Source organism: Giraffa tippelskirchi, chromosome 2 (assembly GCF_054371585.1).
Source record: "Giraffa tippelskirchi isolate mGirTip1 chromosome 2, T2T-mGirTip1v1.2.pri, whole genome shotgun sequence".
Lineage (NCBI taxonomy): Eukaryota > Metazoa > Chordata > Mammalia > Artiodactyla > Giraffidae > Giraffa > Giraffa tippelskirchi.
In genome coordinates this window covers 38,734,838-38,751,463 of record NC_137276.1, presented here as the reverse complement: position 1 = coordinate 38,751,463, position 16,626 = coordinate 38,734,838, and the positions used below count along the sequence as shown (strand labels likewise).

Below are 16,626 nucleotides of genomic sequence, written 5' to 3'. Positions count from 1 at the left end.
GTCTTCTCATTCGCATCGCCAATGCCGTCCTTCCTGAGGGAACCCCTGGACCAGCTGGAGCAGGACTCCGGCAGGTTATCAGTCCCATGCAGACACAGCTACTAAGAGCAGCTCCACCACTAAAAATAGGTTTGTTGTTTAAGAAGACACCTTCTGAGTATTCTCATAGGTGACTGCCTCAAGCAATCGAGATCTGGGGTTTGGGAGCTGAAAGCAAGCCTCTTCAAAAGCAGAGTGGACTGCCTTTAAACTTGAGTTCCATCTAAATGTTGCTAAGATATACGGAAGTCTCATTCACCGTTGTCTTATACTTCTGTATTCATATTTTATTTTTTTTGGCTAAAGTGTCCATTATCCCAATCAAAGAATTACAGTACACATCATATCATCCCCAGAATCCATAAATGTGTTCCTAGCCCACTCTATAATAGCTTAATAGAATTAACCATTACAAACACATTTGACCCATCTACAATGTTAAAAAAAAAGAACTTGCATTTCTATACAAGAGAATGATTTTGTTTACATTCCATTGAATGCAGGAGCATATTTTGCTGGTTTGAAAGAGTATGATGCATACAGTTTTCTGGCAATTTTGTTTCTTTTTACAGCATTATCTGTGCTGTACTCTTGCTGATGGCGGCTAGATTTGTTTCCCCAGTTGATAACATTAGTGACTCTGATTTCAGGTTTTCATTTGTTTTGCTTTAGTTTTTCTTTCTCATGTAACATTGGTGAAGGATCTAGGAATATTACATAAAGGTGGAATAAACATTAATTGTGTGCATTCTTTGGTAATTTTTTTTGTAACTTAACTACAACGCTTTGCTACAAATTTATGCATTTCATTCAAATCACTGATCTATGTTTGTGTGATTTCCTAAACTTAATTGTATATTATAAAAAATGCAGTATCATAATTACATTCCTAATTAGAATTCGTATGTCTGTTTTTGTATCTTTATGCTGTATTTTAACACTTTGTGTTACTTGGGTTATTTTGCTTTGGTTAAAAAATTGGCTCAAGTAGAAAAGTTGTCCCACTCATACTAAGACAGTGTACAAAACTGTAAATAAAATGTGTACAATGAATTGTCTTAAAAAAAAATAGTGAAACAGAACATACATGCCTCTACATGTGAGAGAGAGAAGAGAGAGAAGAACCATTTCTCTGTGAATGTCATATAGTAGGAAAAAAAAGTTTGTTGAGTAGATTTATAGCAAAAAAAAAAAACCCAAAACACTGGACTTAACATAAAATAAAATGTTCAATTCATTCATTTTATCAGCTTGCAGTGCTAGATACCAAAAGTACCAGGGTGAAGGAGAGAAGGGAAGGTTCTTTTACCTCTACCCATCTTAGGTTCATTGGCTAGAGCCTTAAATTAAACTGACAAAAGACAGATTAACAAGAGAAAAACAAGTTTATTAACACATGCATCAGGCATATATATGAGTACCCAGTGATGAGTAACTCAAAGGGGTGACTAAAATGTGGGCTTATATAGCATCCTAACAACCAAATGATACATTTTTAGAGAAATGATAAGGCAAAGGCAAAGAACTTCAAATTTCTAAGTAGCAAATTGTATGAAGGCAAATATCTGGGGGAAACTAATGGAAGGTAAGAGTTTGCTTATAAGGTTTGTTACATATATCTTTCTGTCAGTGTCTCTGGGCTGATTAGGGACTAGAGCTGTCTCAGGTGATTAACTTCTGTCCTTACTGGTAGAGAGAGGAGAGACATTATTTTTCAGGCAGATGGGGAGAGCAGAGAGCTTTTCTTATATCTGCTTCTTTTCAGTTGCCTTCAGCTCAAAATAATCCTTATGGCAAGGTGGCATATTTGGGGGTGGCATATTCTGCTACCCCTCAGTCAACAAAGCAGACATTTCCCCCAAACCTCAAGCAGCTTACTATTTAGTGAGAGAGACAGACAGGAAAACAAGTACATAATCAATTAAAGGTCAGTTTTCTCCATGAAGATGTTGGAAATTTAATTCATTGTCAAATTGTTCCAAGCAATTTCTATTGTTTCATGCCATTTTGTTTGAAGCACTATTGATTCAGTCATTTGCTAGCACTGATTTAGTTAAATGAATAAATAGGAAAAGGATGCTCAAGAGTCTGAGAGACCACCTGTAGTAATTACCTTTGATTATAACATTTTATTAAAAGACAACACCCAACAAGTAACATTTTTAAAAGGAAAGTTAAGGAAACAATGTCATTGTTTTTTCATTCATGTATGTCTTTGGGGGGAAGATGTATGCATTTCCTATCGTGGCTCTCTAATAAATTACCATGAACTGGGTGGCTTAAAATCACACTCATTTATTATCTTATAGTTCTAGAGGTTAGAAGCCTGAAATGGGTTTCACTGGCCTGAAATCAAAGTGTTGGCACTTTCCAAATCCCTTCTGGAGGCCCTAGGGGACAATTCTTTTGGTACCTTCTCCACCTTCTAGAGGATGCCTGTGTTTCCTGGTGGGGAACCCTAAACCAACAGAAAAGACGAGTCCCCAAGGAATTCACAGAAATACTGGACAAGGCTTTGGATTTCTACTGAAATTCTATAGGAACTGAAGTGAGTAAGGTTTGTATCAGGAGTAGGCATGAGAGTTACACAGAAGCAGTCTTCACAATTTCCATATCATTAAAACAAGAGGTTTATTAGATTAACAAAAACATGACTTAAAGTGCTTGTGTTTGAGAAAGGAGGCTGTAAGGTACTAAAATAAGTCTACCCACTGCCAATTCCCCCAAGTCAGAAATATGAAAACCAAATAGTTACTGGATAAGTGTCAATTCTTGATTAGGTAACTCTTCCCCAATATTGTTATACATCATCTGTACCCAGAAAGCAGAGCTCATTAAGGCAAAATAAATCTCTGGATTGTTTGTGTGATGTGTGTTTGACAAGCTTCAAAGATCATATTTACTTATTGTGTCTAATAACCTAACCACCATCTCTCTCCCATCTTTCTCAACTCTGGAAGACATCTCTGCCCTTCCAGGAGTTCAGTAAAACTAAAATGTGGGACAGCCTGGATGTCTGCAGAGAAAAACAAGCAGTGAATCCAGGAAAAGAGATGCTCTCTGGTACTGAAAATACTATTGCCAAATTTACAAATGAATATCTCCAGGCATTACCAAGAAGTCTTTAAATTGGCAGCTGAATTTCAGGAGCTTGTTACTCCCATGTAAATGACTGACAGAACCTCATTCATTGTCCTTATTTAGAATTCCGAGTGCCCAGGTAATGTCTCTCATGTACCCTAAATCAGGCCAAACCTTAGCTCAGGCCATTCCCTACTATTATAAGTGCCCCAGTCTAGGTCTTTAATAACCGCTGTCTACACACCACCACAGGATCCACCTCCTTCGGGACCATCCTGGCCACCAATGTCTCCATTCTCCTAAGGTTGCTAGAACTGGAACTGCAGTTCTAAGAGCCTCTACCCTACAGCCTGCCCCAGCTTGAACTGCCCACCCTCAGTCTGTGTCCATAGCTCTGGATCTTGTCCCCAGTCAGACCCAGCCACCTCTACTTTGCAGCCAGTGCTTAAGGGAGTAAGCCTTCTCTGACATCGTCCTGGATATCAACTCTTTCACCTGGGCCATCTCCTGAACTCCAGTATCACCCTTGACTTTCTGTGATCTGATTTCAACTTTTCCTCTCCTACCTAAAGTCCATCTTCTATCTCTTGCAGCCTGGGCTGTGAAGACTAATTCAAATAAATTAGGTATATATATGAGGGTGTTATATGATTCTCAACTGTGGGGAAGAGAGGAGGATTTTGCCCCGAAGGCAAAAAAAAAAAAATGTTGGGTTTGGCAATCTCTGGAGTTAATTTCGTTTGTCACAACTGCAGGGTGCTACTGACATCTAGCGGATAGATGCAAGATTGCTGCTTAAACATCCTAAAATGCACTGCACAGCTTCCCACAACACAAATGTCAATAGCACCAAGGTTGAGAAACTCCGGCTTAGATCTATTCCTTGGAAGAGTTATTAAGTTTTCAGTTTCCAAAGCAGATTTTCTATTAGTTGCCATTTTTCATGTTCTAGTTCTCTTTTTCTCCAGTTGCTGTTTTACAAGTTATAAGAATAAATTTAGAAGACAATACACTACTAATTTTCCCAAGAATTCACTCAATCTGACAAGTTATGAAAAAAATACTGATATTCAAATTCCATCTAATAAATTCAGCATGTTCAACACCTACTCAACAGCTGGGTCTTTGCTTCTTCTCAATCCTGAAAATGCATATTCCTTTAAAATTTTTACAGATAGTTTAAGTCTTTCTGAATCTGAAATCCTTAAACAATATAAGCTGATTATCAGGATTTGTTTCCCCTTTTGATTTTTATCATTTACTGTTTAGTTGCTGTTCATACAAACCTTGATAACCAAAGACTATCTCTTGGCCCAGCTACAGCTAAAAGAAAGGAAAGAAGTAGGAACAAGGAAGAAAAAACATAATCAACACACTGGAAATTTTTTCAAACAGAGCTCTATTAAATATTCTAAATCCTCAGGAAGGAGGAAATTCTGGGCGTATTGTTCCACCTCCAAATAAGCCATTCAGTACTTTTTCTAAAATGTGGTTTCCCAGTTAAAGGTTGTTACAATAGCCTACAGACCTACCACATCCACATAACCTCCCCAACCTCATTTCTTAGGACTTCTTCCCTGCCCTCTCCACTCCAACCACATCATCTGTGCATGCCAAGTATGCTTCCATCTCTAGGCCTCTGCAGTCACTGTTCCCTCGGTCTGGAAGGCTCTTCCCTGACCCCATACCCACACTGCTCACTTCTTCCCTGCTTCAGACCTTTGCTCAGTTGCCACTTTCTCAGCGAAAACTTCCCTCTTCAATATATTTATAACAGCAAAACACCAACCCTCTCTCTGCTTTTTCTGCATAGCACAATCTGACATAAAACATTTTATTTGTTCTTTACCTTCACCTCTCACACTAGAAATTAACTCCAAACAAACAAGTGTAACAAAATCACAAATGCACAACTAACTACAGTTACGGACCTACACTGTTAGTTAGCCACGCTTAACTTAATTCCGAGGGAGCAAGAACTGGCTTTAGGTATAAGCCCCCTTTTCTCGCAAAGCCAAAGTTAGCATTATTTAAACTAATGAACACATAGCAAAAACTGTACATCGTTGTCCATTCATTTGAAAAGCAAAGTAACTAGCATGGCATTTGCCAAGGCATAAAAAGTGATAAACTTGTGCCTTTTAAACTCTGTGATGATGAACACTTTTTCTCAAAGTTTGAGAATTATCTCCACCCTGTGCATAATCAGGAGCAAAATGCAGAAGACAGTGTGTGGGGAGAGGAAGGGGGAGGGCTTGTCCCTTGTCTGTTTTATTCCTTTGCTATATTGACAGAGCCTTGAACAATGTCTAGCTCTTAGCAGTTGTTTAATAAAACGTGTTGAAAGAACGAATGACTGAATTAGAAGGGGGCAAAGTGTATGGGCATTCGATATTTTCTGCTTAGGTTCCAATCAACCCATCTTTGTGTGTGTGTGTGTTAGTCGCTCAGTCATGACAGACTCTTTGTGACCCCATGGACGACAGCCCACCAGGCTCCTCTGTCCATGGGGATTCTCCAGGCAAGAATACTGGAGTGAGTTGCCATTCCCTTCTCCAGGGGATCTTCCCTACCCAGGAATCGAACCCAGGTCTCCTGTATTGAAGGCATATTCTTTACCATCTAAGCTACCAGGGAAAGCCAACCCCATCATAAAGATGGGACCTTATTATAGGATTATTATTACAGGACCTTATGGGACCTTATTATAGGAAGCTCAGTTGTCAAAGGCATGGAAGGGAAGGGAATTTTCGTAGAATTGTGGGTGGGGCGTAAAAACCTCTTTGCAAAGCGAACCTGGAAGCTACCAAAATTTTGAATATATACACGTTTTGGCCCCCAAATTTCTCTAGGTTTACCCAGTGAAAATCATGGCACAAGTGCACGGCATTGCACCTGTGTTTGTTGAATCAAGACCTGAGTTTTAGCCTAGGATGCACAAAGCTATAAAGAGCATCGGTGCCACCCAACAAAAATAACGCTGAAATATCTCCAGTCGTCTTAGCTAAGGGGGAAAAAAAAATCCAACATATAACAACCACCCCGCAAAAAGCTAAGGCACGTGGACTCATAATGGCAGCTGAGCAGCCAAGACCAGTCTCAAGGCCCAGCTGCAAATTCCACCCGGAACGTACCCGCGCTGCGCAAACCTCTCACAGCGGCTCCTCAGCCCGGCCGGGGGGCGCGCCCACGCAGCTCTTCTAGAAGTTTCTGTTTCCTGGAGCTGGACTCCGCCTAGTCGGGGATCAGATTCACTTTGTAGTTTCCCTTTCCCGCTCCGGTCAGTACTTTAACAAAGACGGCCGCCCTCGCGCGCAGACCTAGCGCTGCGGTCACCTCGCCCGCGCGCCCGCGCGCCCACGCACACGCACGCGCGTCGCCGCTCAGCCGCAAAGGAGCGGAGCGCTGAGGAGAAAGCCCGAAGGGATCTGCACCTCCTGGAACTGCAGCAGAGCCCAGCCACCATGAGGTAAGGGCTTCTCCCCGCCTCTCCTCCCCAACTCCCTGTGGCCTTTGTTTTACACTCGCCTTTCTCTCACGTTCCGTTTGCCGGGCAGCGCTGCGGCCCTTGAAAGGGCCGAGCCCCCGAACCCGGCCGCCGGGCGTCGGCGTTGGGGACGCTCCCCTCCTGGGAATCCGGTCCGGCTCCGGGGCGGCTGAAGGTGGGCCTGCTGGGGAAGGTGGCCGAGTGGACCCTTCCGGCAAGTCCCAGGCATCCGCGATCCGACCCTCGGGCCGAGTCGGGGGGCCGGGCGGGAGGGGCGACGCGCCCCGGGGACTTGTCACTTCCCTGCGGCTCGGGTCGCCGCCGCCCCCGTGCCGGTGCGGGAGTTTCTGCGGTGCCGGTCCCCGCAGGCCGCAGCCCCGCGTCACACACGTCCGCTTCTGCCATTTTGCCGTTTTGATTCTTGGGTCTGACTTCTCCCCCTCCTTTGTACACTGGACAGATTGTTCCGGTTCCACCCCATCCCCCATTTTGTGGGGCTTGCTTTCTCCGTTTCCGAGACTGGCCTGTGGTGGGGGTCCTTGGCTGACTCCTTTTCATCTGGTCCCCGACCCTGCACGTGGATGGTGAACTGTCTGCATTTAGGAAGCTGAGGCCTGGGGAGGTTCAGATCGTGGGCTTCTGCAGGCCTTACAGCCTTTTGTTCTAAATCCTCACTCGGACCACCTACTAGTTGGGTGACCCAAAGCAAAGTTTCTTCAACTTGGTGAGGCTGTTTCTTATCTGTAAAAAGTGATAGCATCCATCTCTTAGGACTGTGGAAAGGGTTGTTGCTTAATGCCCAGCTCATATATTTGCAGATGTTGACTTTTGTTATGTTTAAAAATGTTTAATGAATGCCTTACTTCTACCCTTTGTAAGAAAGGAGGGAGGTGGGAGGTATAGGGAGGAAAAGGCGGTGGTTCCCTGCCTGTGTCTGGTGGATGGGAAGGAAAAGGGGTGAACCCCACTGGGCACTTACTGTCTCCCAAGGAAAATGAAAGACTGCTCCCTCCTGGCAAAAAAAAACAAACACAATAAAACAACCCCTCACCACACACACACAAAATTGCCTAAAGATAAATGTTGCCCTCTTCAGACACAATAGCCTCTCTCTGCCAGCTTCCCAGAGAAAAAGTTAAAAAAGTAAGTAGACAGAGTTGAAAAAGTAAAATTTGTCATAGTGCCCGGTTGTGTATAAATTCCATAGAGTGTAGGCAAGGCACTTACATGGCTGACAGAATGTCCCCTGGAGATCTCACAGCCACGTGACAATCCCTGGGCAGCCCTCCTTCCTCATCCGCCTTGGGCAGAGGCAGATGTTCATTTCACTCTGTGGATGGGCAGAGGCTGATAAGCCCATATTGTTGTGGATCTGAGCAGGCTGTTAAGGGCGTGGCATGTCTTGTCTGTGATTTTGGTGCATTTACACCAGAGAAAGGAACAACTACCAAGGGATAGTCATACCATGTTTCCCAGTCAGGACTTTAGGACCTTAGTCCAAAACCTATTTTCAAAATCTAAACAGAGAGCCAGACAGCATGCCAAGATGGAAAAACAAATAGGATAGGGAAGACTGAAGTGGCAGAAAGTTCGGAACCAGTAGCAGGATGGAAAGAACTAGCAGGAATTCCCTCATCTGAAATCCAGGTGCTTTTTTTTTTTTAATGCTAGGCTATGCCTCTGGGTTGAAAATGCCAGAGGCTACCAGTATATAACTGCATTCATTCATTCACTCTGCAAGTATTTATTATTGAGCTCCTCTTATATACTGAAATCATAGATTCTGGGGACACATGGGTGAAAAAAATCAAACCAGAACGAAGTCCCTGTTCTCATTTAAATGGGGGAAATAGACAACCAAAAATAAATGGGTAAATAATCAACATAAATAACCAAAAATGAATGAATAAATAACATATTCAGAAGGTGGTAAGAGCTATAAGGAAAATAAAATAGTGTAGTGGGCTAAGAGAGGGACCAAGAATGGAGGGGATTATTTTAGATACCTCTGCCACAGATGGCCACCTGGATAGGGAATTTTTGAGCCAAGTTAAAGAAAGGAGCTAGTCATACAAGGATTTGGGAGCAGAGCTTCTCAAGTAGAGTAAAAACAAGTGTAAAAGTCTTTCAGCTTGATATGTTCAAGATAGGAAGAAGGTCAGTATGTCTAAAACACAATAAAGAGGAGGAAAGGAGGAGAGAAGTTTGGGTGGGTACACAGGTCCAGCATCTTTAGGGACTTGTAAGATGACATAACCTGGTTTACATTTTCAGAAGTTTACTAATATTATATGGGGACCAAGAGTGGAAACAGGGAGACCAGATTTTTACCCCAGCTCAAAGGAAAGGTAATAGTCTTTTAGACTAGCAAAATTGCAGTGGAAATAGGGGGGAAAAAGTGGATGGATTTGATATATTTAGGTGGTAGAATTAACAGAATTTCCCACTGGATTAGATGAGGGGTTGAGAGACGAAGAGGAATCAAGAGATTACTTCTAGGTTATTTGGCCTGTGGGACTAAGAGGTACCAAAAAAAGGTGGGGAAAACTAAGGTATGAACAGATTCAAGGAACCCAGATTTCTGTAATGAATATATTTACTTGAGATCCCAACTGAACTTCTAATTGAAGATATAAACTGAAAACTAGAAGTCTGGAGTTCAGGAGGAAGCAGATAGAGGACATACCCTGGGAGATCATCAGCATATACTATATGTTTAACTGGTTTATGGGGAAAAAAGATGTTTTCATTTCCTTACATTAATAATGATGATAATTATATCTTTGATAACTAAGACTTTTATTCTTCCTTCAGATCAGTTTTAACACATTTCTACCCAGATCCTTTATTATTTGAAATAATCAATCCTCTCTGTCACTCCACAGCATGTCCTAGTGAGCTCCATCTCAAAATAACTCCAACAATGTAGAATGCTGTGACTTCAGATTGAGGGCTTATATTTGAAACCATTGTTTTCTTATTCCGAGACTTGTAACTGTCTGGCATGTCTTTCTCAATGAGCAGTTTACACAACTCTACCCATTCTTTAAGCTGCTCTAAAAGCTCTGTTTTTCCTTTAAGTCCTTCCCAGGCAAAGTGAATTTTACATACATTAGACATAGCCTGTATTTTAAAGCAAATCATTCTTTAAAAAGAACTCCAATTTTTATATGAACGATGGCATATAGCATTGTGGTTAAAAGGCATATGCTTTTGTTTGAATTTGTCAGAAGTAACTTTGAATCTCTGCTTGGCCAGTTTATAGCTATATAACCTTGGATATGTAATTTAAACTCTCTTTCCCAGTCCTCATCCATAAAATTGTAAAAATAATAAGGTGTTATAAAAGTAAATATAATTTGTGTAAATTGCTTGGCACTCTGCCTAGCTTGGGTAGTGTGGCAAGTGAATGGTTTTCGGGGGTGTTTTAGGTTTTTTTTTTTTTTGAACTTTCACCTGATTCTGGAAGTATATGTTACACGTGTAACATTTGTACTATTGAGTTGAATCTGTAGTGAACCTAGGTCATACGCATAAAGTTTTCTTCTCAAGTATATCCCTGTTTGCCATTCAATTTAGCTCTTCACCTTGAATAAAACAGGGAAAATTTCAAGTTAAAGGAGAGGTCTAACCTGTTGAGCTTGAGGTTTTCTTGTGCATTAAGCTCTATAGGCCCAGTGTCTTCAACTGTCCTGTCACATACAATAACCACTAGTCATGTAATATTTAAATTAATTAAAAGTAAATAAAATATAAAATTCAGTTCATAATTGTACTAGCCACCATTTCAAGTGATCAGTGGTCATGTGTGGCTAGTGGCTACCATACTGTACAACATAGATAAGAACATTTCCATCTTGGCAGGAAGTTCTGTTGGAAAGCTCTGGTCTAGAACCTGCAATCGCTAAAATGTGGTACCTGTATATATGTGTTTATATGTATACAAAGATGATAAAAGCAAGAGAATAAATAAGAAAAAAATTATGAAGTTAATAAGTGAACATGTCTACTAAATATCTAAATATATTATTAAGTAAGATATTAATATTTAAATTTAGTGTTTATAAAAATGGGGAAACATTTCATGAAGTATACTATTAGATTATAAATATGAAGTGGTTTTATTTTTCTGATCACTACTACTAATTCTGTTAATTAATCCAGTTCTCTAACTCTTCTGCCACTTTTGGCTATTAGGGCAGCCTCTTTCCAGTTCCTAAAACTCAGCCTAATTCGTTTCAAAACCTTAATCTCATTTTGATTCAAAGCTTGCTCCCCCTTCTCCCCAGCTCCCAGAAAATATTGATAAAAGTGCCATGAAGAATAGGAAAATGTGATAGACTAGACTTTAGGATCACAGGCAAGGTGGAGATGCAGTTTAAGCTATAGTGGTCAAGGGTCAACTTCTTTGAAGAGCTGAGATTTGAGCCAAGACCAGAATTATGAGAATAAGTAAGCCCTCTACTCTCCTACGGAGAAGGCGAGAAGGCGATGGCACCCCACCCCAGTACTCTTGCCTGGAAAAATCCCATGGACAGAGGAGCCTGGTAGGCTGCAGTCCATGGGGTTGCAAAGAGTCGGATATGACGGAGTGACTTCACTTTCACTTTCACGCATTGGAGAAGGAAGTGGCAACCCACTCCAGTGTTCTTGCCTGGAGAATCCCAGGGACGGGGGAGCCTGGTGGGATGCTGTCTATGGGGTCGCACAGAGTCGGACACGACTGAAGCGACTTAGCAGCAGCAGCTACTCTACTAGGGCTTCCCTGGTGGCTCAGATGGTAAGGAGTCCGCCTGCAGTGCAGGAGACCTGAGTTCAATCCCTGGGTTGAAAAGATCCCTTGGAGGAGGGCATGGCAGCCCACTCCAGTATTCTTAGGTGGAGAATCCCCACGACAGAGGAGCCTGGCGGTCTACAAGTCCATAGCGTTGCAAAGAGGTGACACCTCTGAGCAACTAAGCACAGTACTCTCCTAGGAAGAGTTCACAGGGTGAGAGAATAAAAAGTGTACTAAAGTACACCACCACATAATTCCAGTACTCTGATGTTTTTCTTAACACTTATTAATATCTGGAATTACGTTGTCCATTGATTTGTTTACATGTTTATTTTCTATCAACCCCTATTGTTCCTTCCTCTCCTATAATGGAATTACCATGAAGAAAACGCCTTTTTCTATCTTGCTTATTACTATATCCACTACAACTAGCATATTGCCTAGCATGTATGACATGAGGTGATCAATAAATGTTTCTTGATAGAAATATTACTATAGTTCCCATAAACATTTATACAAATACGCATACATACATATAAGGAAAAGGGTCCTGTGTGCAGCAGAAAGGGAAATAAATATACATACACTGTTCATCCAATAATTAGAACATTTCCCTCTTCGAGAGAAGCCTTAAGCAGCTTTGTTCTGTAAATTTCGTGTGACCCTTAATTACGCCCAATACTAGATTTAGAAAGTCTTTCCTCATTGCCTCATTACTATCATAAGCAAAACAAACAAAATTAGGTATATTAATCAGGAATTTGTCAGCTTCAGACAGGAGAAATCCAGTTCAAACTGGCTAAGAAAAGAGAGATTATTTCCTTAAAAAGGTAGAAGTACAGGGATTGACAAGGTGATCCAGGCAATACCTGGTTTCAGGAATTTAGTCAGCATCACAAGCAATCTGTCTTTATTCCTAAGCTCTGGTTTCCTCTGTGTTTGAATCTCTCTTAGGCAGGCTGTCCCCAAGAGTTTGGAAAGATGGCCACCAGCATTTCCAGCTTATATTCTACTAGCTTAACATTTTTGGAAGAGAGAGAGTTCCAGCAAAGCCCCATTTCAGCAAAATTATGTTTTAATTGGATAAATCTGAATAAATCACTGGGGCCAGGCAATGGCTGGAATATGTGTGCCTTCACACATGCTGGAGGAAGTGTAGGCAGCCTGTCTCAAATCACACGGATTGAGACGAGGGGAAGATGTTGCTCCACCAAATGAAAGCCACAGATATCTACAACACTGGACTGCGTGCCTTTCCCGAGTCCCTTCCATGGCACTGTATTGGAATGCTGATGTGTAATTGGCTGTGTACTTATAAGCTCTGTATAAGTAGGCCTGTGTGTTATTCACAGTTACACCTCCAGGGTTATTCAGAAGATCTTGCACAAAAAAGCCTATCAGTAATGAATAAATATTTCCTAACCCCTCCTTCGTCTTCATCTTCCTGGTTTCAGAGATGAAACTAGGCCCTGAAGAAATTACACTGTGCTTCACAAAGGGAGTTTAACAAATATTTGTGACGTGAACATTAAGGGCAGTAATAGGTGACAGCCTTTATTGTTGCCCACAACCCTAAAGGTCGGAAGGATGTGGCACTTCACATCAAAACCTACTAAGCCTCCTCTTGCCTTTTCCCCATTTTCTGTAAATCTTTGTTATTTCTCAAACGTATACTTCTCATCTCTTGGTGTACCTGTTCCTATCTGACTCTACTTTTTTCTATGTGGAGTTCCCTTTCTTTCTCTGCAAAAATTATGTTTTCATGTGGTTTCTCTGTCTCCTTCAGTGTATTTCTTTTTCTTATTTCTCACTTTCTCCTCTTTTCCTTTACTACTCATAATACAGAAATGAAATTTTTATGTTATTTATTAACTGTGTATATATCTATTATTAATTTTCACAGCTAGTAAATAAAATAATTTAAATTCCCCCCTCTAAAAACAAACAGGTGTTCCTTGGGGGTTAGTGACTGCCTAAAGGAAATAGATACCTTGTAAGATAAAAACGCTGTTCTCTCCAGAATTGGTTTTGCAATAAATAATGTGAATTTAATGGGATATTTCTAGAACGTAACTATACACAGAGGAAACTAGTATAAACTTACAGAAGCCTAGTGCTTTACCTGTAAAATCAAGTAGATAAAATTGGTTGTTAAGCAAAGAACTGTATTTATGATTTAAAATTTTATTATTTTCTTTATTTCTTCAGAAATTAAAAAAGTGTTTTTATCTTTAACAGTGAAATTCCTAAGGACTGCTTGAAGACCATTCTTTTGGAGTTAGAATGTCACTTCACATGGAATTTACTTAAGGAAGACATTGATCTGTTTGATGTAGAAGATACTATTGGGCAACAGCTTGAATTTCTTACCACAAAATCCAGACTCACTCTTTATAACCTATTGGCGTATGTGAAACACCTAAAGGGCCAAAATGAAGATGCACTAGAGTGCTTGAAACAAGCAGAAGAAATTATACAACGAGAACACTCAGACAAAGAAGAAGTACGAAGTCTGGTCACTTGGGGAAACTATGCCTGGATTTATTATTACATGGATCAGCTTAAAGAAGCTCAGAAGTATGTAGATAAGATAGGGAACGTCTGCAAGAAATTGTCCAGTCCTTCTAACTACAAGTTGGAGCGTCCAGAGATTGACTGTGAGAAAGGGTGGGCACTCTTGAAATTTGGAGGAAAGTATTACCAAAAGGCTAAAGCTGCTTTTGAGAAGGCTCTGGAAGCAGAACCAGACAATCCAGAATTTAACATCGGCTATGCCATCACAGTGTATCGGCTGGATGATTCTGACAGAGAAGGGTCTATAAAGAGCTTTTCTCTGGGCCCCCTGAGGAAAGCTGTCACCCTGAACCCAGATAATTCCTACATTAAGGTTTTTCTTGCACTGAAGCTTCAAGATGTGCATGCAGAAGCTGAGGGGGAAAAGTATATTGAAGAAATCCTGGACCAGATATCAGCCCAACCTTATGTCCTTCGTTATGCAGCCAAATTCTATAGGAGAAAAAATTCCTGGGACAAAGCTCTAGAACTTTTGAAAAAGGCCTTAGAGGTGACACCAACCTCTTCTTTCTTGCATCACCAAATGGGACTTTGCTATAGGGCACAAATGATCCAAATCAAGAAGGCCACTCGCAACAGACCTAAAGGAAAGGATAAACTGAAAGTTGATGAGCTGATTACCTCGGCTATATCTCATTTCAAAGCAGCTGTGGAGCGAGACTCTATGTTTGCATTTGCCTACACGGACCTGGCCAACATGTATGCTGAGGGAGGCCAGTATAGCAATGCTGAAGACATTTTTCAGAAAGCTCTTCGTCTGGAGAACATAACTGATGATCACAAACATCAGATCCACTACCACTATGGCCGCTTTCAGGAATTTCACCGTAAATCAGAAAATACTGCCATCCATCATTATTTAGAAGCCTTAAAGGTCAAAGACAGGTCATCTCTGCGTCCTAAACTGACAAGTGCTCTGAAGAAATTGGCTACTAAGAGACTTGGGTACAATGCTTCAGATGTGCAGAGTTTAAGTGCCCTAGGGTTTGTTTACAAGCTAGAGGGACAAAAGAGGCAAGCAGCTGAGTACTATGAAAGGGCCCAAAAGATAGATCCAGAAAATGCAGAATTTCTTACTGCTCTCTGTGAGCTTCGACTTTCCATTTAAGTACACACTCTAGGAAATTAGTTCTAAGCTTTGCTCTCCTTTTTGGGTTCTTATATTTTTGTTTATTGCTTTAATCCATTGTTCATTTAGACCTAACTTTTATTGAATGGTTACTGTGTACCTGGCATCATGCTAAATCCTTTATATACATTATGATGAATCTTTTGTTGTTTTTTTAAAAAATTTTCCATTGAGAAACAGCAAAATTTCAGCTGTTGTAGCTTTTAAAAATCATATGGTCATTATGACTTTATATCCTTTATCTGTGCTATTTATAATAATTTTCTGATTAAATTTTGTCAAATTTTCCATATTATTTATGCCTAAGTTTAGTCCTACACAAGCTTTTACACCTAAGTCATGAGCACTCTTTCAGGAGTGCAAAATTATATCAGTTAAGCACTTAACTTGTAGCTTCCAAAGATGGAAACTTCAAGTTACAGATGTTCTGACTTTGATGAGGATATTTAACCACGAGCCTGATAGTTATCTAAAGAATCCTCTTTATTGGAAGAAAAAAGTTTATTATAATAAAAGTTTGTCATCCCTGATGACTTCAATAAAAGGAGGAAAAATTAGAACATGAGAAAAAGATCGTCCCAAATACAGAACTTCAGGGACTCATGAGAAATCCAAAGTATTAACTCCCAGAATGTTCATCAAGTAGTTAGAAATAGTGATGAGAAAAAAACAAGGATGGGAAAATCATTAGTCTCAGTTTTTTCTAGTTGTTTTAACTGGAAGAATAAACCTAAAGCTAATTAGATGGAATTAATTTATTTCCTTCCCATTAAAGTTGCAGTATTTTTAGAGTAAAATCATTGAGATTAAAAAGCAGACCAATTGAGAATTTCGGAGAAATAATAAACAAATGAGTAAAATATATGCCCCTAACTTGCTTCCCTAGATTACCAAGATTTCAGTGATTTAGTTTTGGGTCTGAACTGGGTAGAGTTCTCATACACACCATATCTGGCCTTTGGTTAGCTGTTTTAGTATTCCAGAGTTACTTCTGTGAAGCTTTTCCTTTTGTCTGAAGTTTTCAGATTGACATGTTTTCCTGTAGATCCTCTAGAAACAGTTAAACCCTGTTTTCAGTTTTAATATTCACCTTGAAGGGTCACTGCTTAAGGGCTCTTATCCCAGAGGACTTTTTAAATTGAGATGTTGCTAAAAGTATGCAGTTATATTTACCACCGCAGTATTAGTGGGAAAATGTGCCATATGATTTAATTCTCTGTACCTCCAATGAAGCTCTTAAAACTACTGTATATATGTGTGTGTTTTTTACTTTTTCTTACTATGTTTATTTTTTAAATTTCTATTATGATTTTCATTATTATAAAAGTAATAAATGCTCATTGTAAAATTTCACAAAATACAGAAGTCTAAGAATTTAAAAGTAAGAGCACTGTCTTCACCCTACCCCAATTCCACACGCCCAAGGTAAACTGTTAATAATCTGATATGTATCCCTCCAGATATTTTTTCTATGCATATTCAAACATACCTAAATACTTCAGTATATCTCATGAATTAAATTTTTTAATGTTTGTTTTA

At 40.2% G+C, this 16,626-nt stretch overlaps 2 protein-coding genes and 1 pseudogene across 9 annotated transcripts in view; 2 read left to right on the top strand and 1 right to left on the bottom strand.

Moving 5' to 3' along the window:
* The window catches only part of LOC145531961 (eukaryotic translation initiation factor 4E-like), a 2,583-nt pseudogene extending 1,796 nt beyond the window's left edge, over window positions 1-787 (top strand). The window contains exon 3 of the transcript XR_014072884.1: window positions 64-787. The product of XR_014072884.1 is annotated as a eukaryotic translation initiation factor 4E-like (transcript). The remainder of the gene's footprint in view (window positions 1-63) is intronic.
* LOC145531952 (uncharacterized) overlaps window positions 1-9,471 on the bottom strand; it is a 115,782-nt gene extending 106,311 nt beyond the window's left edge. For 3 of the 7 annotated variants that reach the window (XM_081555999.1, XM_081555989.1, XM_081556010.1), the window contains exon 1: window positions 6,649-9,471. In XM_081555999.1, coding sequence (XP_081412125.1) covers window positions 6,649-7,095 — 447 coding nt within the window. In that variant the 5' untranslated portion in view covers window positions 7,096-9,471. Of the gene's footprint in view, window positions 1-324 lie in introns of those variants that run through there. The other 4 variants (XM_081555978.1, XR_014072877.1, XR_014072882.1 and 1 more) reach the window with 4 other exon arrangements.
* On the top strand, window positions 6,482-16,626 carry IFIT5 (interferon induced protein with tetratricopeptide repeats 5). Its single transcript, XM_081555912.1, has 2 exons — window positions 6,482-6,589; window positions 13,623-16,626. Exons 1-2 carry the CDS (start codon window positions 6,585-6,587, stop codon window positions 15,064-15,066), a joined length of 1,449 nt encoding a protein of 482 aa, XP_081412038.1. The 5' UTR covers window positions 6,482-6,584; the 3' UTR covers window positions 15,067-16,626.